The sequence below is a fragment of the Mya arenaria genome, chromosome 3, assembly GCF_026914265.1.
Source record: "Mya arenaria isolate MELC-2E11 chromosome 3, ASM2691426v1".
In the NCBI taxonomy this organism is placed as follows: Eukaryota; Metazoa; Mollusca; class Bivalvia; order Myida; family Myidae; genus Mya; species Mya arenaria.
The window spans coordinates 29,248,923-29,274,557 of record NC_069124.1 but is presented as its reverse complement, the minus strand read 5'-3'; the positions used below and the strand labels follow the sequence as shown (position 1 = coordinate 29,274,557).

At 33.1% G+C, this 25,635-nt stretch overlaps 1 protein-coding gene across 1 annotated transcript; it reads right to left on the bottom strand.

Moving 5' to 3' along the window:
• Nucleotides 1–1,821: 1,821 nt before the first annotated feature.
• On the bottom strand, nucleotides 1,822–24,771 carry LOC128227207 (deleted in malignant brain tumors 1 protein-like). Its single transcript, XM_052937509.1, has 32 exons — nucleotides 24,638–24,771; nucleotides 21,929–22,015; nucleotides 20,063–20,210; nucleotides 19,778–19,950; nucleotides 19,014–19,167; nucleotides 18,412–18,584; nucleotides 17,507–17,660; nucleotides 17,222–17,394; nucleotides 16,438–16,591; nucleotides 16,029–16,201; nucleotides 15,120–15,273; nucleotides 14,836–15,008; nucleotides 13,195–13,299; nucleotides 12,521–12,609; nucleotides 11,809–11,991; nucleotides 11,611–11,682; nucleotides 10,432–10,540; nucleotides 9,991–10,107; nucleotides 9,794–9,872; nucleotides 9,512–9,608; nucleotides 9,010–9,056; nucleotides 8,647–8,779; nucleotides 8,319–8,422; nucleotides 8,026–8,128; nucleotides 7,639–7,789; nucleotides 6,961–7,030; nucleotides 6,766–6,832; nucleotides 6,373–6,458; nucleotides 5,439–5,565; nucleotides 4,187–4,228; nucleotides 3,935–4,012; nucleotides 1,822–3,290 (listed from the first exon to the last, which is right to left on the bottom strand). The coding sequence occupies exons 1-32, from the start codon at nucleotides 24,702–24,704 to the stop codon at nucleotides 3,237–3,239; spliced, it is 3,696 nt and encodes a 1,231-aa protein (XP_052793469.1). The 5' UTR covers nucleotides 24,705–24,771; the 3' UTR covers nucleotides 1,822–3,236.
• Between the last annotated feature and the right edge of the window lie 864 nt (nucleotides 24,772–25,635).

The following is a 25,635-nucleotide window of genomic DNA, read 5'->3' as shown; positions in this document are numbered from 1 at the left end:
TCTTGGAATTTGATTTCGTGATTTTAACTACACTTAAAACACTATAGTACTCTGTGATGTTATTGATATCTTGTTGCGGTCGCTGACCTGTTAAATGTCCGAAACATTTGTAAAAAACATTACTGTAAAGATCATTGACATTTGTATTGAAATTTAGCTACACACGGAATATAACATGAACGTAGAATACGTAATTATGAAAATAATACGTATATACATTATAAAAGAATCTTCTAAAAACAACATACATTAAGTACACTACCGGTGTCATAGAAACTGAAGTGTTCTGTGATAATATTGATATCTGGTAGTGTTTGCTCTCCTGTAAAATTTACAAATCATCTGTGAAACATCACTGTTGAGAATATTGACATTTGTTTTAAAATTTATCTTATGATTATAACCTTGTTATTGTTAAGGACAGTTTGTTTGCACGTGCATGCAACTCGATTTTACTGCGAATATATGCAACGCTTTTGCAATAAAAATACCAAAGCATGTTGTGTTTCATTGTGAAAATGGTTAAGCTGAGCTGCTTATATTTCTGTATAATCTCTTTTTATGATCTAAAAGAAGGTCGGAGGCCGCAAAAAAGAGTACTTAGGATGATTTATTGATCAACAAGAAAAAATGCAACTTGCAACATCCGATTTTAGACCTGTATACTGTATATATATATAAGCACTTTATTACTGACCAACGTCTAAAAGAAAATACATTGAATAACAAAAATGTAATAAAATGTAGTAGAATGTATTCAGTGTTTCAATTAAAATTGTCTTAAAAGTGGTGTCAGTGACCATGTTGTTTTTCTTTACTGATATTAATGTACATTTTCCCGTTAAACACGTGTCAAACACTATAGTGTCGAAACCCCAACATGAGCAACCGAATGATACCATATTTATATTTATTGTTGTTATTCTTTTAATACAGAACACAAATATATATATAATATAAATTCATATATACATCAGAAAATAAATATTTTGTTGGATCAGAACTTGGTGGCAACATGAATTACTTGAATAATTAATGGTGCTAAACTTCAAAGTGAATGCATCGTCTTAGGTGAAACGCGACATACTCTTTTATTGTTTCAAACAGTTGGGTTTGGAAATGTGTGGTGGTCATATTCGTTAAACGCTTTGTATAATATTTATGTTTTCCAATCTGAAGTGTTGCCTATTTACTTTAAAATGTTTATTGAAATTAAATATAAGTGTAAAACCTAACATAAATCATGACAGATCCCATGTATGTATAAGATTCAGCCGTTTTTAAGAAAATCTTCATCGATCAACAAAAAGTACTAAATTTTTAAAAAAAATGTTAAAGCCGCTCAAAGGGTCTGTGTGTTAAGGAAGTGTTGCAACATTCAGACTCATAATCCTCAAGGAATCTTATCAAACATTCCATTATCCTTATAACCCCAAAGCGGACTACCTTTTACGCGCTACCTCTCCCCGCTAGATCCTCACCAGGACTACTTAACTTCCCGGGTCAAACGTGTTAATTTTGAACGCACACTAATGAACATATATAATCTAAACGACAGGTTGCATTAAAAGAAAATGTGTACCTAAGCTCTTCACGAGGAAATTAGAATAAGTATTTAAACACAACTAATATACCAAGCAAATTATACGAAAAGGCTTTAGATACAATCAGCAGCCCGAAGATGGAGAGCTTAATACATGTCCTGATCAGCCTTTATGTATCCTTACAATACAACTACTGCCAAGTTGATTAGTTGACAATACACGACGGGTTAAGACCAAGCGATGGGGGGTGGGGGGGGGGGGAGTCCTTTCTCGCTGAGATGGCACATTGGGCGGATCTTACAACCGATGAAGCAGATTCCAATTCACAGACATTTTAACACTTGTTTACATCAGTGTCCAAAAGGGATCAGCATATAGTTTGGAAATATTATCTGAGTTAGTGCAAATGCAATACGATTAAAATATGTGGCCTGTGCCGTTATCGATCTGATTTTTAGAAAACAATTTACGAATAAAACAGTGTTAGTTAGAATTGGTAATGTAATGGTATACGTTTGAACCAGTAAACAATTGTGAAACTCTAATGGACATAAAGATGCCCTCGACACAATAGTACAAAAGAACATCAGCAAATAAATCATACCGCAATCTATGTAAGTTCCTGAATGGAATTTATTTTTTTATTATTGAACAAACAAGCGAATATTTCATAGAAAATAAAAGTAAATCATCATTAACATAGTTTGGGAACATAAATGCGTATTTACATGCTAAACATAATCTTTTTGATAAGAACACAGTTTTGTTGTTTTATTAAATGAATGGCTACACGCCATAGAATTATATCAAAATAATGATTTCAGATCGATCAAATAAATGAAAACGTATGTCTTAAGACAAAGTGTTTTGGTACAGAAACAAAACTAACCATAAATCATTGCAATAGTGAAACTTTGATGAACTTTTATTGCACTTGTTTTCGTTTTGACAAAGAAAAAAAATCATTTTTATCCCTTTTTAATCTTCAAATACTCTGGTAAAGTAGCTCGGACATGACTGAAAAATTCATGTAGCAAACAAGCAATAAGCCAAAAATGATAAACATAACATCTAAATATAGTCATCAATGTAATCGGCAAACGATTAGGGTACAAACGATGTTCAGACAATGAAATAATAAATGACACTAAATACGCAATACTTAGATGTTGACTAGGTACTGACTTGGCGTACAGAAAAAAAAATCAATTGCATACAATTGATTATAACAATTAAGCATACAAAAATATTAGTTGAAGTATTATGATAAAATGTTAAATGATAATTCAAATTAATAACCGGTCATTTGGCTCCATAATTATCGACATTTCTTAAGCATTTATTTATTAAAAATATGCTTATTATAACCTACTCAACAAAATCAAGTCAAATCGTGACCTGTAATTTTTTAATTATTAACCAAATCAGTAAAAAGGAAGCATTTAACTAATACTTAACTTAATGTTTGTTTGAATTCGTTAAAAAAAGTGTTCTTATTGAAGCAACCTTTATTGATTTAAGAGGATGTATATTTCAATTAAAGGATCATTCAAGTGAGGCTCATTCATGTGTGAGGTTTCTAACCCCAGACGGACCGATCTTCTGATCAATTGATGGACAAATGTATAATGTCAACTATAACATTTTCAGATTCGACTTTTTCGACATACATGTAGACTGCATATTCGTCAGTTATGCAGTTGATTCGTTGGACATCACGCTTGATTTTCCTACAGCCGAGGATTTCTGGAAACACACATGCATTATTTATCAAATTTATATTTAGATTATAACCTATAAATGAGTCAATAAAATCAGCCTTCAATAAGTACGTTTAAATCTAAGACGTTTAGATCATTTTACCTAATATGTTTGAATTATTACATAGCCCGAACATTTAGACACCAATGCATCGTTTCAATTTTGTTCTGGCCTTAGATGGACTTACAATGACCGCATTAGTATCAATTTTAACCCATTTGTTTTAACAGCACTTCGGTAGGTTGAGTATTAACACACGAACAGATGTCAGATCATGTATTTTGCTATTTTCTTTACACATTCGATCTACTGGATAAAACTGAAATGTTATTTCGCAAACTAGCATAAAAAGCAAAGAACAAAACACAGCAATAAATAATTATTATTAAGATTCTTTAAATTGCTCTAGTTCACTTTTAAAAAGTTTTCGGCCAATAGCCTTTTTCTTAAATGTAAGAGAAAAAAATGGCTTCTTGGTGATTGTACTATTTTTTTTTTATATAACATCCTTGTTTTACTAAAATAAAAATATCCCAGTAATAATACTTAAACTATATGTTAGAAATAACCCAGCATCGTAAACAAAAGATAAGGATACGGTTTCCAACTATAACAAAATCAATTAGTACCGTTTTCATTTCGATTGCAGTGGTCGATACCTCTGGTGCAAGCCATCTGGGTCGCCTTGCTCTGAACGCCTCCTGCACCTACGTTGGAAAACAAACAGACAAACATGGTGTAATTATTCCATTGACAGTGCGATCACCGAATTATGCAAACGTGCATTAGATGGAATTAAACCACTAGAAAAAAATAATAAACAAGCTCTGCACTTTAAGTGAACACTGCTTTGTTTGAAAAAACAAAGAGCGCAATAATACCTTCCGATCCATTATGCACTGAACGATGAAGATAAGGACCCCCTGAAAATATACACATAGTTATTTGTTTCATATACGAGTATTAAATGACATATGTTTGTGTATTTGTATTGTTGTTGTATCTGTGCAATGTGAAGCAAAATAACAAAATGTGACAAATAAATGTAGTGTGGAAATGAACAATGTTTCGTAAAACGACAACATTTATACTTTTGCAAATAAACCTGCATCATATCGAACGTGCAACAACACTATAGTGTACCTGCACCTGTATTATCTTGTATTTGTCCCCGTATTAAATTGTACATGCATATTAATTCTGATGTACGTGCACCTGCATTATATTTTGTTCGTGTACTTGCATTATGTTGTACGTAAACTTGAATTATGTACGTACACATGTATTATGTTGTACGTACACATGCATTATGTTGTACGTACACCTGTATTATGTTGTACGTGTACCTGCATTATGTTGTAAGTACACCTGCATTATGTTGTACGTACACATTCTTTATACTGTACGTACACCTGCATATGTTGTACGTGCACATGCATTATGTTGTACGTACACCTGCATTATGTTGTACGTACACATGCATTATGTTGTACGTACACCTGTATTATGTTGTACGTGCGCATGCATTATGTTGTACGTACACATGCATTATGTTGTACGTACACCTGTATTATGTTGTACGTGCACATGCATTATGTTGTACGTACACATGCATTATGTTGTACGTACACATGCATTATGTTGTAAGTACACATGCATTATGTTGTAAGTACAGCTGCATGATGTTAGTACACCTGTATTACGTTTTACATCCACATTCTTTATCTTGTACATGTAGCTGCATTATGTTGTACGTGAATTTGCATTATATTGTAAATGCACCTGCAATATGATTTAAGTACACATGCATTGTGATGTACGTGCAACTGCATTATCTTGTAAATGGACCTTATGATGGTGTACGTACACATACAGTATACCTGAATGCACATTAAGACTGATACACGTATACATACACAATAGTATACAAATTATAAAATATATATTGTACATGTACCTGCATAATTTTGAACGTGTACCTTGGCAATGTTGTAGATTTACTTTAAGGCTGTTATACGTGCATATTCAGGTTGTTGTTCGTGTACAAACAGGCATTTGTACGCGTATCTGTTAATTGTTTTACGTCTACATGCAGGCTGTTGTACGTGCACGTGCAAAACATTGAACGTGTACCTGAATACTGTTGAAAATGACAAAGAGGTACTGGAAAACGACAGTATCTTTGTTGACAGCAAACACTCCGAACAGCCACGTGATCCCGAACACTGGCAACAAGATACACACGCTCCGTAGCCCGGTCCTGTGACATATCAAAACATAGAATAACGGTAATTTAAGCTTATTTATTATAGATAAGTTGGTGGAGACCGCCATCTCAAATAATATGTGCTTTTAAATTGAGTATACAGCTATTCTATGGTATGCATGTTTTTCATTACTTAGTATAATGTTTTCCGTGATATATGTGTTGCAATTTAACTGATCAAATCCAGTTGGCAACCCATTAGTATATAATTAGCATTCGCATTTAAATAGAAACAAATAAAATTACCAGAGCAACACATGAGCTTGACATATTCACCGAATAACACCAATATTCAACACACCACTTCAGGATGACCGTGTTAGGGCGTATGCAAACATATATCCAGTAGCTCAATTGAGAAAAGGGACGGCCAAAGGTTGAGTCAGTTTTAACATTCTATTTAATCACACTCAAAATATAAGATATGTTTTCGTAAGCCAGTGCTCACGTACATCCAGTATATATGCGGTCATACTTCTGTTCTATGACAAAAGTATGAGAAAATATCTCTTCTCCGGTTGTCAAGTGTTCGAAATTAACATGAAGCTTCTATGTAGATGTGACATTTTACCCACCTGAGATATCCAGCATAAACTAACATTATATCAATCGTAAGGGCCGTTAACAGATGTATTCGATCTAAGAAATTTGCATTTGTATTCTGGTATATAAGGCAAAGTATCGTCAAATTTCTCTATGTATGATGATTAATCATAGTCTTTTGAATTTGCTGAGAAAATAGGTGTTTTAAGAGATGCTTATATCATAAATGTAAATCAGCGATAGAGAAAAGAAACTTTCTTGATCTTGTCAGCATCTCCTCGTTTTGACATAGCGGAAGTCCCAAACAACCTTTTGATGACAGCGACCGTGATGATGGTGTTCGTCTTTAACAAAAAAAGAAACATCACCCTTAGTAACAAGAATAAAATCAACAACACATCCATCACCAACAAGAAAAAATGACTAACAACTTCAAACACAAATGCAGCAACATCATAAACGTGTAAATATTACCGATACCAAGAACTAGTATAATACGTTAGAAACATGAGAACATCCACTTAAATGTTTATTTAACTGCTTCCGCAACAATAAGAGCTTCGAGAGAGTGTTGATTATCATATCTTAAGTTTTAAGATTTAACAATAAAATCAAGTATGTTTTCAAAAGCCGAATAAGGAAGTTACTTACAAAAATAATTGTCAATGCCGGTCCTGCAAAAGCCCAGAAAAGTCCCGAGTCAATGCTAAGCCAACAGCTAGAAAAAAAGATTCACATCAAAATGCTGCATTCTTGGAATTTAAATCAACGAAATATAAGTAGCAACACATGAGCGTGATTTGTTTAACGGGATTTTATACTTTTTTCTCGCAATGTTTTACTTACAATTTCTCATTTCCATAACCTTTCAGTTTAGATAATGTAGCAGAAATGACCACAACGACCAGGGGAAGTTCTGAAAATATTTAGCACCTCAATAGGTGAAATATTGATGTCTCCTAACCAACCCAATATAAGGTTATATCAATTTACGGCAATTATGATTAGGTTTTTATTCAAAACATCGACCAAAAGGGGTTCGCTAAAAAGTAGTTTGTTCACTTGAACAAATTAATACTATTGTTATCGTTTAAACTTTATTACAATTAAATACAGGACTGGTATTCAATATTGGTTTTAATTGGATCTAAGAACGATGAACTTGTTATTAATAACTGTCAAACAGAGTGAATGAAGTCAATAATGTATGACTATAAGACTTAAGTTGAATATTAGATGCAAGCTCAAAACTATTTTAATAGCCTGCCTCTGAATTTAAATTCTTGTAACATGTATTTACATATTCTTTCCGAAATACGCCACTGTTTAAAATGATATCATTATAATAAATATATTATGATTACAAGCATAACAATTCAATCAATATCATGGCTTAATACTTTTACCAAATTACTTCTTTTGGGGGGTAAAAAATAAGTGTGTGTGTTAATATGTTTTCTGATAGTTTACTATACTGCGTACCAAATGTCTTTGTATGACTGTTTATTTTACGTAATAAAATACCGTAAGAAATTCCAAGCAATATTTTTAAAATGTTCCTTTTGTCAAGGGGTCTGAGCACCATTTGTGCAATAATACATCCTTCCGATAGCATCAAGAAAAAGGCAGCCAAAAATATGTAATGGAGAAGAACAGCAATGGACGTGCACACGGCCTGTAAGATATATACACACACAACATATACAGCAACGAATAATTGATTTTTTTCTATATAATTTCAGTAAGGAAAACACGTGTTCAAAACATGTTCTTAAAAATTGTATATATACGTAAATATTACTTGTACGAATATCATGTACGGATCATTTGTTCAAATCATTTGCACTGGCATTTTTAAAATGAAATGAAATGGGTTTTTTCGAAAAAATAAATAAACATTAGTGCATTTACATGATGCGAAGTGAAGTTCACTCCTGCAAGAAACAGGACGTAAGCCAGAACTAGAACCGTACACAGGTTGAGAAGCAAAACTGACCTATTCGAACGTACAGCCCTGGAACGATTATGATATCTGTTTGATCTTTTATAAGAAATTGTGCATCTTTGTCGTAAGAATTTATTATGATGTTTTTGAAGTATTTCGCTTGTATTTTCTTGTCGTCAATCTATATCATGTACTCAGCATTGACTCATCTATCGATAAAAGAACTCAAGTAGTTTGTTTATATAAAAATAAAACTAACCTCCAGAAGCACACATAGGTTGTAATGGTAAGAACCAAACCAATTATAGATATACTGCATCCCACGATTGATAAAACTCCAAGGCGGCGATGATGAATAGTTTCCTAAGTATTAAAAGGATTTTCATACAGTCGGAAGGAAATACGCAAATAAAATATATTAAAACTCTTATATATGGTCAGAAGGTTCAAATAAACGTTCGTTTGATAATGCAAGGACAACTAGGTTGCGCAAAAATATACAGGTTTTACTGCTAGTTGTGATAACACATCTTCACAACAGTGCTATGGAAATCATCTCAAACTAAAATACAAATTAAATCAAAAACCGTCTCAGTGGTAATGGCAGGGCTCATAAGAACAGCAAAGTTTGTAAGGTGGTCACAATGACAGGACACGGTTCTCTTTTTGGTGTCAAAGTGTTTCAAAGTGCATCCGTTTGTGGACCAGTGGCCTTTCTCGCTACAAACGAAACAGAACGGATAGGTTGTTAACTATCGCTTTTTTGATACATGATTGTAAAATGGAATATTAATATAATTAATTAGTTTGTTGAAGATTTATTATTTGTGTAGAGGAAACATACATTTTTCTTATATATTGTGTGCTCTAAGATTGTTTACTAAAATTATTTATACCCAAAAGAAAATATTTCATCGAATTTAAGTAAAAGCAAATGTTTTAAAATAAACCTTTGATTTGTGTCCCAAAAGGAACATGCAGGCTTCCTTAATTTTTTCTGAAACAAAATGCGCAATAAATACATCAAGTTATGTTCATGCAAATTTGAATCGATCATCACATTATAAACCTGAGATTTTATATTCTCCAATAACGACTGAATTAATATAACGACTATATTGATTATAACACATATTATTGTCTATTAATACGACCAACGTCATGTTTAAAGACACAAAAACACTAAACGAGCGATTGAACTGACACATAAGAAGTAACCTTATATCGTATCATTTTATTTGCGAAAGCGCCATGGCTAAGTCAGTGAAATAAACTAAGACTCAAATTCTACTTAAAACAAAAAACGATCCATGTACTATAAAGAATTATGATGAAATGTCAACAAAGATTCAACAAGATACACAACGCCATCAGACAACATAGGCATATAACATATATAAAATATATATAGTTATATCAAAAGTTGATATATGAATTCGAACTGTTACATACATCAAAGACATGGAAGGTTAGCATGACGTCCTCTTTTCTGAGTTCATGTCCGTAAAAACTAAAGGCCAAAACCGGCCCGTTGATTGAACTGTCTAACCTGGCAATCAAAATAAGTAAGAAATCTTTATACTTAAGTCAAAGATCTTAGTCGTTCATTGCAGAGCAGGAAAGTTGCAAAACTATTATGCAAATGAAGCTATATTTCGCCGTTCGCTTTTTATAGCTACATCGTTTTACTTATATTTTCTTCTGAAACGCATATAAAAAGGTTATCGCACTTACGAGTCGATATCGGTAGTTGAAGGCAACATTCCCGACATGTTTTTAAACAAGCTGCCGCTAAATACTTTTTTTCCAATCTCTATGTCAAAAAAGAAATTTTTCAGAATTTAGGTAAGTTAATAAAATAAACAATATTTACTACAATCAAATAAACAGTTGCGTCTAAGTATGTACTGAAACCAAAAAAGGTTGGTTACCTGTTCCACAGCCAACGACGATCTGATCACCCATGCTGTCCTTGGCTTGTTTAGTGTTAGCGGCAGTAGACGGAAACATTATATTGTCACACCTGTCTACTTCTCCAATTTCTATCACTTAAAGTAATAAACTACATGATGTAACAATCATACAAGTAGTAACATTTAATAATGCAATGAAAAGTACAGGAACAAACTAAGTACTTAAAAAAAATCAATTATAAACACTACGATGTAAACAAACTCAGGAATAATCTGATTAGATACTTAGTAACATAGTTATGAATATGCAAGCTCGTTATTGTTACATTATCCTCTTGAGTTAAATATGGAAACGTGTATCGGTGACAGGTTCATTATTTTGATCGGGAGGAAAACAAGGACATGCTTATGTTTTGTTTTAAAATTACACCATCTCTTAATACTAAGCAAACATCTTACACAAGTTTGGCTTTTCGAAAGTCTTGTTCAAAACCGTAACAGACGTGTTCACAACTTTCGTAATAAACCGGTCGATTGTATTTATTACCGAGTCGGCACCAACTCCCTTCTGTTGTTAAGAAAAAATCAAACAAAAGCGTTACGTTACATTGAAAAATAAAAAGCGAATTGACAATAAAAAATATTATTATTTATGTACACAATGTTTCGGCCATGATTTATAAAAGCGGAAAAATCTCAAAGCAAACGATCATCCACGGTAAGACCTTGTAAATATCTTTGTTAAGTACATGCTTGACAAGAGTCAGTGAAATGGTGCGGCATGGTTTAACTATTGTAATTTTCGATTTGATGAACAAGAATACAAGTTGCTCAGTCTGCATCGCACCAAGTCATGAAACAAACGGTCATTAGTTCGAACCCTGCACCAGGTACATGCTATCCTTACAGGTTTACTGTCATAAAATAAAACAAAAGTTGGCTTGTTATGGGGTTGGAAAAAAGTTGATGCAAAGCAGAGGCATTTGAAAGTAAATTCTGCTACTTTTATGTGAAGATATACATAAAAAAACATGTTTATGAAGGTTTATCTAAAATCACATGAATACTTTTGCGTAATTTTTTATCTTTTTGAAAACTGAGTTTTCTTCGTTCGAAAATACATCAATTTGAATGCAATGAAAGAGGAATATTGGTACTGTGTTTTAATCCAGGCGGTTGTATTCGACTAAATTGTGAATCTGTAAACATTTATAAGATTCAAGTATGAAATTCAGGATCATTACGCAGTACAAATAACCCTTTGAGAATATGTATAATACTGGTTTAAATAACACCGAGACACGTTTTGACACTGCATTTGTTTCTAAGCTGAATAAAGTAAGTTTAATACAAAACTGGTTATAATAATGTCTTACTTAACTAAGCAATATGAAGGTATTATGAAACTTAATGAGTTAGCATACATATATAATATTAAAAAGGAGGTCTTGCTAATCACTTAGTCGATCTTTGTTTTGTAAACTAGTTCCTTATCTCTTTCGGTTTTTTCAGACAAAAGTCATAAAACAAAGACGTGATGAGGAAAGCTAGTTTGGGTGTATGACTTCATGTAATCGAAGCAAAATCATTTTTATCTGATACATGTTCGGACAATCACAGAAACAAAAACATACGTACGTCATTAATCAAACTTTTCCATGACGATGTCGAATTTCCATCCAATAAATTATTCGCAACTTCGAAGAAACTCTGAAACGAAATTCAACATATATGTCTTAAGCTTTAACCGAAATAAACTCACAGTTTCGTAGTTGTATATAGATAATACAGATGTTTACAAGGGAGGATACGTATCTGGCAATAAAGCACACATACGTCAGTGTCGTTCACGATTGTGACAGAATTGATTTCGATGTCGTCAATGACTTTATCAAGGATTTGGTTTACATTCTGTAGATCGCCCGCTGTTGGCAAGTGCTTACTATCTGTCGTCAAGATATTTGTTTCCTGTTTTAGCCTCGACAAAGCCTCTGTGGAATTCAGGGAACCATTAAACACCTACAAATTGAAAGTTTCCACAGTACAATCAGCTTATTCGGACATATAAGTACTGCAAGATTCGTGTGTATATTACGTCTTCACTAAATAGGCTTAGACACAAAAGTGTGTTTGTTTTGCCAACTATGTGCATGATCTAATTTATTTGAAATTTGTGTTTGGGGGTGCCTTTCAATTATTTAGTCTTCTAAAATAATGTTTAATATTGAACAAAAGATGCCTTAAACAGATCAAGATTTAATAACAATTTATCATTATATTTATTTCATTTATTTTTTGAAATAAAGAGAAATATATAAATAATCTTTTTTTTTCAAATCTCATTTTATTATTCGACTTTATAAATGTACGAACTTAATGTTTGTGTGTAAAAAAACATTTTAAAGTTACTCACAAACGAAATTTAATACATTTATTTTAAATTTTGGAGCCATTTTCTAGGATTTAAAATGAAAATAAGAAGTGCAAATGAAAATTAAAGACAATGTCGCTACAAAATTGAAATTCTATGAATACTAATATCATGTACCTGAACGTGTAGATCCTGTATGGCGATCTTTGTACAATTGTTAACGGGGCTCAAATAATTGCCATTTTGACAACGACGATAAACATCGCCTAAAACAAATGTCTAAGTATTCATTGACAAATAATAATATATTTTCAGACATACTTGTGAAATTACTTACGACACAACATTATTGGTTTTTATTGTGAGTTACTTCTGTCATTTCGTATTTTCGCCGCAAAATTACGGAGATAGGCCAAGTTGAGGGTTGAAATGTTTCTATCAGATGACGTATTTCTTTTTTTAATTTTCATTAGACATGCACAAACGATTGGGCAAGCTTTGTTGGCTTCAAGCTTCCCCTGAATCCAATTAAGCAATATGTTTATGCTCTTGTTTTATGAGGGACTTTCTTGCTTTGGGAAAGTTAACAACTTAACATGTTTGAAAATGAAGCAGTATTTTTTGTCTGCAAAGTTTTGCGCAAAAATATTCGGGGCAAAAATATGACGTATTATTATTTCGTATATTCGCCTTGCCGCATGTCGTATTTCGACCAACCATAGTTTCGCATAATGCCACAGCTTTATACAACAGAATTAATAAGTGTATAGCTCTCTCAACAATCGTGCTCAAATCAATCTGTATAAACTAACAGATATTTCCATATTTTATACGCAGGATCAAATCTTTACCTCGGTACCCCTCACCGCATCCCTTTAGAGATATCTGTCCGTCAAGAACTGCTGGCCATTCTCTGTCTTGTTCGATGGATGCGGCGCATGACCTTGAAATTTTTCCTGAAAATTCGCTTAAATACTTTAACGAATGATAACGTCATCAATACAAATACTGTACTGTACTGTGTTGGTAGTTGTGTATAATAATTAAAACACACACACTATAATTGCATTGCAGTCGATTTAACAGACACATTCATTTCGGGCCGTGAGTATTATGTATATAATATTTTATATCTAACATATCTGTGTTTTATTTGTTCTGTGTCAAATTAGGCGTTTGCCCCGTGCCACTAAACCGGTTTTATGTTTAAACGTGTTGCTACTGAGCTTGTTTCTGTAGCTTTTTGCATAAATATTGAATATGTGCTTCAAACAGGAACATTTTCGATATTTTATGATTGAAATTGTCTCTGTATATGACATTGTATTTTACAAGAGTATATTGAAACACATATACACCATCATGTTTTAATTTAGCACTTATATTTTACATGTATCCCGCTTCAGTGGGCTGTTGGGTAAGAGCAAAAAGGCGACAAATTGCTGTCGTTCTCGTTATCTCGTGTTCGCGTTGGCGTGCAAAAGCGCGAAACGCGAATTGGTGTTGACAAACAAATACGAAACCTTGCCATTTCGCCAACTTTTGGCAACTATCTATCTGTCTTGTGTCTGTTTGTCTGTCTGAATGACTGTCGACCTGCATGCCTGCCGGCCCGCCCGATGAACGGCCGTTTGCCCAACGCCCGCACCTCCGCCCAACGTCCGTCCATCCGTCCATCCGTCCGTCAATTCGTCCGTCCGTCTGTCTATCCGTCTGTCTGTCATTCCGTCTCTCCGTCCATATGTATTACTATATCAGTCAAAGAGTAATAAGAAAATTGTTTGATCTTGCCTTTGTTTGAACTTGAGTTAATATATATATGCTAATGACGGCATTCTGATTACGCAGTTATTAATATGTAAGCCTTTATGAAATATATTTTTTGAGTTGAAGATGATGTTTGAATGCGTACCCTAGACATACGACATATTGTGTATCGACAGATCGGATAAGTGTATATAATATCAATGTTGTCCAGCATCTTGTTTGAAAATGTCAATTGGCTTATTTATAACTCTGAGCAAAGACATAGCTGGAAAATCTAAATTGCCAACCTACAAAATACGTGTACTAGAAAACTATTTCCGTTGTCAAGGAAAGTGATGTTTACTTATTTCATTCAAGAAATATACATTTTCAACAGGTGAGTTTTTACAATGAGGTATTTGATATGAAACAAAAAAGTTACAGAACATAGAATAACACGTTAGTGTCCTGTATGGGAATTGTTTTTTTATCGTTCGGATGCAGAATATTTCTGTTAAACCTATAAATATTTTCAAAATACAATCAACAAATTATGATTATAATTGTGCGATGCATTTGTACTAAAACAGTCATAACAATTATGCATTCATTCACTCATCTCTCACACTTATTCCAAAGTAAATTATAATCATAGTATGAAGAGCCATCTATTGCTACTGAAATTATAAGATTATAAAAAAGATATCTTGTAAACATCTTTTGAAACCAGAATCCAACTCAGGTACCTGTCACACACTGAACTCCTACATCCTCATTATGAAGGCAGTTGTGATGGCCCCATCCCCTATGAGCACAGTCTTCAATGTTTGATTCATTTCCAACGCAATGAACATCGTCTAGCCAGATTGGACCAATGCCTTTTCCGTAATGACTTCCCATTTTTACAGTAGCATCATCTCTTTAACAAATAATACACAAATTTATGTGACCATTATTTAATAACAAACGTTTTCCAATACGCCCACAAAATAATTACCAGTATTTATCAATAAAGACTGAAATGACTTACATAGTAATATTGAGCATATTGCATACAACCAATGCATCATTTGAGTCAAAATCGTTTCTGCATACTGTTCCCCAGTGTCCATACTTGTAAACTTCAACACGGCCTTCAAGATACGTCGGTCCATCAACAAGCCGCACTTCCGCTTGCCCTGAATCTGTTCATACAGCAGATGGTGTTATTCGCATATGAGGTATCGTACGTATGTGAATATATAAAAGCTTGCTAAATTCCAAGTGAAGTATAAATTTGCAGTATGTTCTTGACAGGTCTTAAAATGAAATGAAGCCACACAATTACTTTTAGTATGTATCAGAAACTATTGTTTAATAGCATTGAACAGTTCGTTTAATTTCCTTAACTCCTTATGTTTTCTTTCATTCGTTGTTTCCGTTAACAATGCAGACATAAAAATGCAGACTTTTGTATTGTAGCCTATAAAGGTACAGTATTAAAATTGATTAACCAAAACATTTTTTCACTGCATAAAATGTGGTTTGGATTGTGCATCCAAATACTTAAATACACATAAAACAATATTAGGCTTATTTGAAGAATAATTATCTACTGCAATGCAAACATAGCAAATGTATTTTAATTGACATGATTAATTACGAAACGAAACTTGTAGGATAATGCCAGGCATTTGGACGCTTTATAGTTATAACATTTGTGCATTAATGAAATATTTCAAACGTTAACAAAGATATGCATGCATTCTTTATATTTCTAATGTATATTCTACCTTTTGATAGTAGTTAACGTTTTCGATGCGGTTCATCAAATGTCATTGTTTCAACACTATTTTAATAATTTTAAACACCCTCAGGCGTGCAAACTTTTGAGCAGTTTTTGCCACTAAATAAATTAGGTGTTGGAATAAAAAGCTGTGTGAAAATCCAGCTCAATTACCTGTCACACACATAACTCCTACATCCTTATTGTGAAGGCAGTTGTGATGACCCCATCCTCCATGAGCACAGTCTTCGATGTTTGATTCATTTCCAAGGCAATTAACATCGTCTAGCCAGATTTGACCATTGCCTTGTCCATAATAGGCTCCCGCTTTTACAATGCCATCAGTTCTTTAACAATAAATATAAATAACGTATTGCCGTAAGTTATAAATGCACTAATTGTAAATGTGCACACTAACACTATGATAAAACTTAAATAATACTCGATTTCTACATCCCGTGTTTACAGTGGCATCAAGTATTAAACAAATAACATTTGATTATATATGACCATAAATTATTGACACAATTCTTTTAAAAACGCACATTAATAGTATTTATCAATAAAGTTTAAAGTGGCTTACACATTCATATTCAGCATTTTGCATAAAACCCTTGCACCATTTGAGTCGAAGAAGTCACTGCATACTGTTCCCCAGCGTTCATATTTGTAAACTTCAACACGGCCTTCAAAATTAGTAAGTCCATCAACAAGTCGCACTTTCGCTTGTCCTGAATCTTTTTTTTTAAAATTAAACATGTCAGATTATTGGTATATGACGCATCGTATATATGTTATATAAAACCTTGCAGCTTAATCAGTATATGATAAACTCACAAAGAATGAATGACAAGTTTAAACAAAATATGCTGTTAAACAATTTCTAGAACTTTCAAAAACCGTTTAAAGAGCATTTAGCAGTTGCTGTAGCCAACTGTTTATGTTTGTCGAACGTTCTAATTTACAATGCAGGCATTAACATAAAATATATTGTAAGTGAGCAGTATTTGCTACAGCATTGAAATCAATTTACCAACTCATTTCTTACCGTCGTTGTAAGTGGTTATGTTTTCATACTTGTCACTTCAATATACTTATAACTATACCACGATATCAATGATCTCATCTCTCAAACGTGTACACATAAAGTGCATGTATCATATCTCAAGTGTATAGTCTGGCTGTTGATAGCTGATTGTGTTTTTTTTGCGGCAATTGCTTCAGTGCCATTGCATCGAAACTACTTTAAGTATTTTTGACCGTCTGTGAAATTTAATAATAGAACCATTCTTAGCAACTGAAAGTAGTAAATACTAAAATAAGATGTCCTGTGCATATCTTGCAAAACCAAAATTAAACTCAACTACCTTCCAAACACATAACTCCTACATCCTCATTGTGAAGGCAGTTGTGATGACCCCATCCTCCATGAGCACAGTCTTCGATGTTTGATTCATTTCCAAGACAATGAACATCGTCTAGCAAGATCGGACCCTTGCCTTCTTTATAATATCCTCCCGTTAATACAATGGTATCTTGTCTTAAACAAAAAATATAAAATCATATATATGATCAATTTATAACACAATTATATCCAATACGCCAACAAAATAATTACCAGTATTTATCAATAAAGATACAACATGACTTACACAGTAATATTTAGCATATTGCATACAACCAATGCATCATTTGATTCGAAGTCGTCTCTGCATACTGTTCCCCAGAGTCCATACTTATAAACTTCTACCCGACCTTCAGAATTAGTCAGTCCATCTACAAGTCGCACTTGCGCTTGCGCTGAATCTGCTCATAAGGCATGTCAGGTTATTGGTACATGGCTCATCATACAAATTTTAATATAAAACGTTGCAAGATTCTTGGTAAACCAACATTAACATAAAGTTTACGACAGGTCTAATTATTTAATATCGCCAACTATTACTAGCACTTTTAAAAGATGTATAAATAGCAATGGGCAGATATTTAACTGAACACTTTTTGTATTTAAAGGTTAGATAAATTAACAATGTTTGCATAAATTAAGTATTGAGTAACTAAACAGACATAGGAACATGATTTTAACAAATAAACCAACACATTGTTTCACTGCTTAGAACGTGGAAATAATTTTGGGTACAAGTTATTACAATACACAAATAATAATATCACAGTAAATGAAAGATAATTTAATTATGTAATACAATGTTATAATATAAATATATAATAATAATAATGCAAACATATTATTCTACAAATCAATAACGAATAGAAACTATTTGGGCCAAACACAGCTATAGCAAACGTCCTTAATGAAATTGCCTAAATATTAAAGCGTGGTCAAATAAATGGCGTCATCTTTCGAAATGCATATCTTTTTTATTGATAACTGATTAAATTGTTACTACGATCCCTTAAGTGTCATAGCATCAACATTCTTCTAAACGATTTAAACTTTCTTTGGCATGCATCTCATTGTGCAATTTGTCCCTCTCAAAATGTTAGGCATTGATAAAATGTCACATGAATATCTTCCGAAGCCTAAATCAAACTGTACCTGACGCACAGATAACTCCTACATCCTCATAGTGGTCACAGTTGCTATTCCCAAATCCACTATGACCACAATCTTCAATATTTGATTCATTTCCAAGACAGACAACATCATCCAGCCAGATCGGATCATTGCCTTCTCCATAAAAACCTCCCGTTTTTACAATTGGATCAGTTCTAGAACAAATAGTGTTTTAAGTAACTGGGTTAGTAGTCGACCCGATATGGGATATACGGGGCAAAGGAAACCATATCGGGTGAGAACGATGGTTTCTGCGCCCCATATATCCCATATGGGCTCATCTACTATTATCGCTACGTTTATATCATGTCGACAACCTGTTTACATGTTTGAATGTTTCACTTATTCACCGGAATATTCATGGGAATCGGAAAATAGACGCCATTTTGGTACGATTTAAATTTGGTGAACAAATATAGAAAAATATGGGGTTACCGCATGACCAGTCCTGGAATATTGGCGTTGTGTCATATGATATGATATTATAGTATATATAACCGTTAATTGTTAACTCAAAAGTCTTCAATAAGAACAGTCACTACATAATTATCAGTATTTGATCAATAAAGTACAAAATGACTTACACAGTCATATTTAGCATATTGCACACAACCAAAGCATTATTCGAGTTGAAGAAATCATCGCATACTGTTCCCCAGCGTCCATACTTGAAAATTTCAACACGACCTTCAAAAGCAGTCTGTCCATCAACAAGCCGCACTATCGCTTGCCCTGTATCTTTTCATCAAACAGTTCAGGTTATTGGAATATGAAGGAACGTACATATGCTAACTAAAACTGCAAAATTACCGGTGCGTCATAAATGTACAGGAATGTACAGGAAGAGCATGGGAGGTTTAAAAATGAAAAGTGGCCAAACTTATACTTGCATCTTAAAACATGTTGTTTAAAGTGCACTAAGCAGGCATGTTCTTCAACTTTCTTTGAAACGGAATTGTAATTCATAATGTAAGCATACAATTAGGTTAAGTGTAATGAAGCAAACAAAGGAACAGCATTCAAAACAATTAACCAACACAATGTCTCAGGGCAAAAGATGTGGTTATGGTTTTGAATCCAAATTATTACAGTACACATTGCTTTAAACCATGCTCTTTTAAAGAGGATTTCTTTTTCAAAAAGACATGTCATTCTTCCAAAAGAACAAATTACCATTGCAAACGAAATGTTGACTGGCATTATGGCATATCAGCGTTCTAATAAATGTGCTTTTATGAAATTGCATCATCTCTCAACGGATGTCATTTTTGCCACTGAAATTTTAAGCTGATAAAATAATAAAAAAAACATATAAATATATTTTGAAAACTAAATCAAACTCAATTACCTGTCACACACATGACCCCTACATCGTTATCGTGATCGCAGTTATGTACCCCCAATCCTCTATGACCACAATCTTTAATGTTTGATTCAATTCCAACGCAGCGAACATCGTCTAACCAGATTGGACCATTGCCTTCTCCATAATAAGCACTCGTTCGTACAATGGCATCAGTTCTTAAACGAACAATATACAAGTTTACGTTATGGACACATTCACAGTCCTTCGAAAGTTTACATACGAAAATACGAAATAAAATATTTCAATCCATAAAGTAAAATTCCTTACTTATTTAATTTCAGCATTTTACACACAACCAATGCGTCATTTGTGTCGAAGGAAGTATCACATATTGTTCCCCAGTGTCCATTCGCGTACACCTCGACACGACCTTCGTTATTAGTGTGCCCATCTACAAGCCTCACTTGCGTCTCATCTGAACGTATGTATATTTTTTAGGACTGATTTACCAAATATCCAAAAATTGATAAAGTTAGATAGATATATTTTAATTCCTTTATAAATAAAGATATTCAAATTTATACAAATGAGTACACCAAATATATACACAAGTCAATGATATAATAAACACGAACATCAATATAACATTATGATACAATACAGATGGATTTGATGAATATTTAACATTAAAATCTGCTCATGATGTAACAAAGAAAAGTCAGCTAAATTATACATCATTGAAGAAATACGGCGCCAACCAAGAGGCACATTCGTCCATATCCACAGTTAACGACGCTTAAATAGATTAGCAGCATGCTATACAGTTAACACTAAAGTTGCCTTAGACGAAACGAAAAGTAAGAAAGTTTAAAAAATATATATGTTAATTAGGTTGTTGAGGATACTGACTATTACAACCGCCGCTTCTATATTACTACTGAAAATTTGACCTGACAGTTGACAAAGCTTTCATCTTAAATATAGGTTATGAATGAAAATAAATACACACACACACTGATCAGATGATATTACATATTGATACTATTGTCTATCATTTAATTACAACATTTACAAATTATGCAATTTGAAATAAGCACGTGACAAAAATAGTCCAAAAATCACTTAAGATATTGTTACAGGTGATCGAAGTTTCGTTTGTTTTGTTTTTTGCAATATCTCATATTGGTGTAAAAGTATCAAAACTAATTACTTTTTTCATTGCCCGATTATTATCCACAGTTTGTCAAACTATGAGTAACATGTTTTACTTACAATTTTCTTCTATGCGTTCTCTCATGGAAAATTTCCCAGTATTCATGTATTGCTTTATAAACATGTTCTTGACTAGATTATACTTTAGGCACAATCGGCAAAAGCCTGGCACAAATCCAGTAGTTTTGCTATCAAACTTTATATAGCGTATACTTCTGTTGTTGACGAAATGTATTGACACGGTAGTCTGCACATTTGTCGGAGAAGTTGATATGTTTATATTCGCTACATTTTTTAACAGACTGAGGTAATATTCAAAGTAGACACAACGAATTTTATAGCATTGCTTCTCTGAAATCCTTGCATGTGTTTAACCCAAAACCGATGCGTTATCTCTAATCTCTGAATATCATTTTTTGATATATTAGTCCATAGTTCACACCCGTATAGGGCCCGTGGTAGAATCGCTGACTGGTAAATTGCCCTCTTTGCCACTGACGGTATCTGGTGCATATGTTAAGATAAACCCCGCGTACGTTTTAACACGACTTCTTGCATAGAAGGTGTCTCATTGCAAATTAAACCTAATTGGGTACTTTTCGTCAGTGTAGGGACGAGTTCGTGTCAATGAGTAAAAGTCGGTTATACAGATTGTTCCAGCACACATGATTTGTTAAACACAACAGTGGCACATTGACTCGAGTTATAAAGAAATCACCATCATTTGGAATTATTAGAGCAAATTCGTAACATATTTTCCATTCCGATATTTAAATATAATACCGGGGAACTCTTGCCACCTGCGGGTACCGTAATGTTTCGAAGTAGACTTCCCGATAATTTACCGGTCTACTTGCGCCCATGTAATAATAACGTAGGATTAAACAGTAAAGCTCGTAACCAGCAATAACAAAGTAAATTTTATCGCAAGTCCTTTGACATTGTTGAGGCATTAAAACATAAACTTTTTTATGAATTTACCTTTTAACGTGGGCTGTAGAGTTGATACAGAGTCTCCAGAATGATAAACATCGTCGTTTCCTCCTTGCCCAATTGCGACTGATATCCCTGTATTTACGAATAAACTCCTTTAACACAAATGAATATGCTTCACCAGGTTATAATTCTTTGACAAACTGAGTCTGACAGCTAGTTAAAAATGACAGGTTAAGAGATGCTGTACAAGTGGCTTTAAAGTCATACAATAATACATTTTATCCTTCCAACAAAGATGGAGGGAATAATCGAAAGGTTATCAATGAATTATGTGTGATTTACGAAGGGTGTTCCACTTTTAATATTATGCCATCTAGACAATATGGATACTAATAATCTGGGTTCCAAGTCTGAAATTTACTTTAGTAAATAGAGCATAAGTGTTTGTTTCAGTGTAAGATCGCAATATAGTTCACCTTGTGAAATATTTACATGTTTATATCCACGAGGTGAAATATATTGAGAACTTACACTAAAACAGATAATTTCTATATGAATTACATGCCTGAAAATGATACAAAATTACATTTAGTTTTAGTTCTTTAGAAAAACGCGCAAAATTAAATGCAAACGTATCCGTAATTCCGAGATGACGTCGTTGAAATTGTTTCCTAGCCATGTGCGCATGATATGAACAATGATTACTGGCTGGAATTTCAAAACAGTGCAAAAATCAGAATCGATATTTTCACAGGTTAAAACAGTGAAATATAATTCTTATTTAATAAATAGATATTAATAATTCATCGGAAAGCATAAAATAAAAAAAATAAAATAAATGTAATGATATTGATAGCAGTAAATATTTTATTTGCAAAGATGCTGAATATTTTGATAGTTAATGTTCTGATTTAAAATGAAATTGATTTCGTTTCAAAAGATGACGATTAGTCTTCTGCTTGAGTGGCGAAACGGTTGGCGGAAGGATATTGTGTAGAATAGACGAGGTATTCGTACAGTGGTATATAAGAAGGTTTATGGCGTGGTTTGCCACTCGAGGTTTTTAGTTGGCAGCGATAACAATCATTTATTCAATCAGCATTTAGCATCCCCACTCTTACTTTTCGATGAGTTATATTCTGAAAAGTTATTATTTGTCTTGAACAATGTATATATTGTTAGTCGTTGTTTTCATATCACAGACAAATGTTGGGGGTCTCGTTGAACGAATGAGAATGAGAAAAGTAAACATTTTTGTGTTTTTTTTCTAATATGAGTAGGGGACCAGACACATGGTTGAGGAAGATAACCACATGTCGAATTGATCAAACAAGTCGTTTATTACAAGTGTCTCAATGGTAAAATTAGTTTCGTTTCACAATGTTGACATCTTCTAAGCGAAATCTGTTGTGAACATAATTCTTCAGTAATATTATGTGAATGTTTTGAAAGGAAAATTAACTGAAATTTCAAAATAGTGATTACCAACAAACACAGCAACACATACAGCAACAACATTAAGTAACAAGTGTAACTTTAAACGCTGGCGCTAAAGTTAATAAAGATTCTCCAGACTGATGAACATCGTTATTTCACAAATGAATATGCTTCGTTTAGTTCCTTAATTCTAGGACACACTAGGAGTTTGGCAGTAAGAATGAGACAAATCTTCCCAGCAAAAATGGAGGTTACAATCGACACCTATCCGTGAATTTTATGTAATGTGCGAGGGTTTTTTCAGATAAAATATTTTCAGACCCAGACAATATGGATACCGAAATAACAAACATTCTGTAAAAGCAGAGATAATTAAAAAAATATATTTACAAATAACATAACCAATTAGCTGAAATTTACTTGCTCATATTAAATTACACATTGAAACGATTATTTTTTTGTCAGCTGTATTTAGTTAAGGGAAGAAGTAACACATTTTCTATTTACTCCAAACATGTTTTGAATGCTTAGTATTTGCGACACCATTTCATTTGGCGATGTTTTTTTGGCTTTTACATGTTAAGAAGTTTATAAACGTTGACATAATGTTTCAGCAGCGTTGAACATATAAGAAGCGATCACTTTTTCAAAACTCTTGAATATGATCTTATTATTAAAAACTACTTGAATTTTAGTCTGTCTTTCCTCATCTTTCAAATATGTCAGTATACATTAAAAACGATTCATTTTTTAAAAAAGCATCGACATGGGAAAGGAAATTGCATAAAACATCTCAAAAACTAATAAAATAACAGCCACCATGCAACTGATTTCAATTTACTATCAACCGTTTTGAAGAGAGTTGCTTCTTTTCTGTTGTCTGAGCTCACTGATCCTGACATTTCTTTGTCCACAAACACATACGTATTTTGCCAAATATGAACAGTTTTCTGATTGAAGCTTCATTATGTCACTTGTAATAACATATTGCTCTTTTTAGTTCTGAAGCACAATCGTAACGTTGCAATTGTACTCTCTGGTTGCATCAATTACTTGGTTTGTTTGCAGTCAGATTGTATATCATTGAAACTCACAAATACATGGATATGTGGTATCAATGTACATGCAACGATGTTTTCCTTGTAAATATGTGTAAATGCCATATATGTAATACACAATACAAGGGTATTACAAAGTCAGTAACATTACTGGTTAACACCGTCAGTATGTCTGTAAACACAGTCATTTAAACTTTAAACGAGATTGAGCGATATATAAAATGTATGCAAATCGTAAAAATATATACAAAAGTCTTACCAATAATTGAAGAAGAAATTATATAATCAGTTATCACGAAAACCAAAATTATATTCGTATAACACATTTTCGGGATAACATCAATGAAAGGAATGGTTTTAACTTTTTATGCAACTTATCTGATAGCAGTTTCAAACCAGTATCAATAAGGAAATTCTTAATTTAATAGAATGAAGTAAAAAAGCTTCCTTATATATTTATCTTTACTTTCTCATTTTATGTAAAGTGCAAGTGCTTGGGAAGATAAGGGAAACTCCAGCCGTAAAAAAACAAGAGCACACACATGTAAATCGTTAGCATGACAATTTTACGTAAATTTTGGATTGGTTAATCGAGTTCCAGATATTCATAGCTTAAAAATGTGTGAAAGGCAAAGCTTCGCCCGCCCGAAAGGTTAGGTCAAATGTTGAAAGTTACATGTCCTTATTTTTTTGTGAGTATACTCAAATTGAGGAAAGCTAAATAAATGAAAATTCAAACATTGCCAGATCTTTTACACGAATGTTTGAAAAGGAAAATGTGGAAAATAGAAATACACATGTAGTGGACAATCATGACTGTATCTTAAATTGGTGTTTATGGTTTTGAAAAATATCTTTACGGGGATGATATATCGGACGAATTGGACACTGGTAAAACATCTTCCCAGGAAATCGAGGAATGGGATGTTCAGTTTAAACCTTCTGCAAGTTATGTTGAAGGAAAATTATTTTAGGCCTAAAGATAAACTGTACACATGCTCAAATATCATACTTGAAGACCTCAATTTATAATTTCAATGGTCACATAACTTCAGCTTTATTGTTACGTGATTGGCTGATTGACATCACGTGGTGTTATCAATGTATTGTTAAAATGTCAAAATATCCAACACTGTTGTACAAGTCCTGGTGGCCAAGTGGTGGTGGCGTAAGTTTTTTATTTTTTCTTGACTCCATCGGTCAATCTCTATATACATCGTTTGTTAATTATCATGTTGTGAATGTCCATTAAAAAGC

Coding starts and splice junctions, on each gene's coding strand:
- LOC128227207 (XM_052937509.1), bottom strand. CDS start 24,704: ATGTGTTATACGAATATAATTTTGGTTTTCGTGATAACTGATTATATA. Junction 10,108..10,431: donor TTTCGAAAAGCCAAACTTGT/GTAAGATGTTTG, acceptor TATTACTTTAAG/TGATAGAAATTGGAGAAGTA. Junction 6,459..6,765: donor CGGCATTGACAATTATTTTT/GTAAGTAACTTC, acceptor TTTTTGTTAAAG/ACGAACACCATCATCACGGT.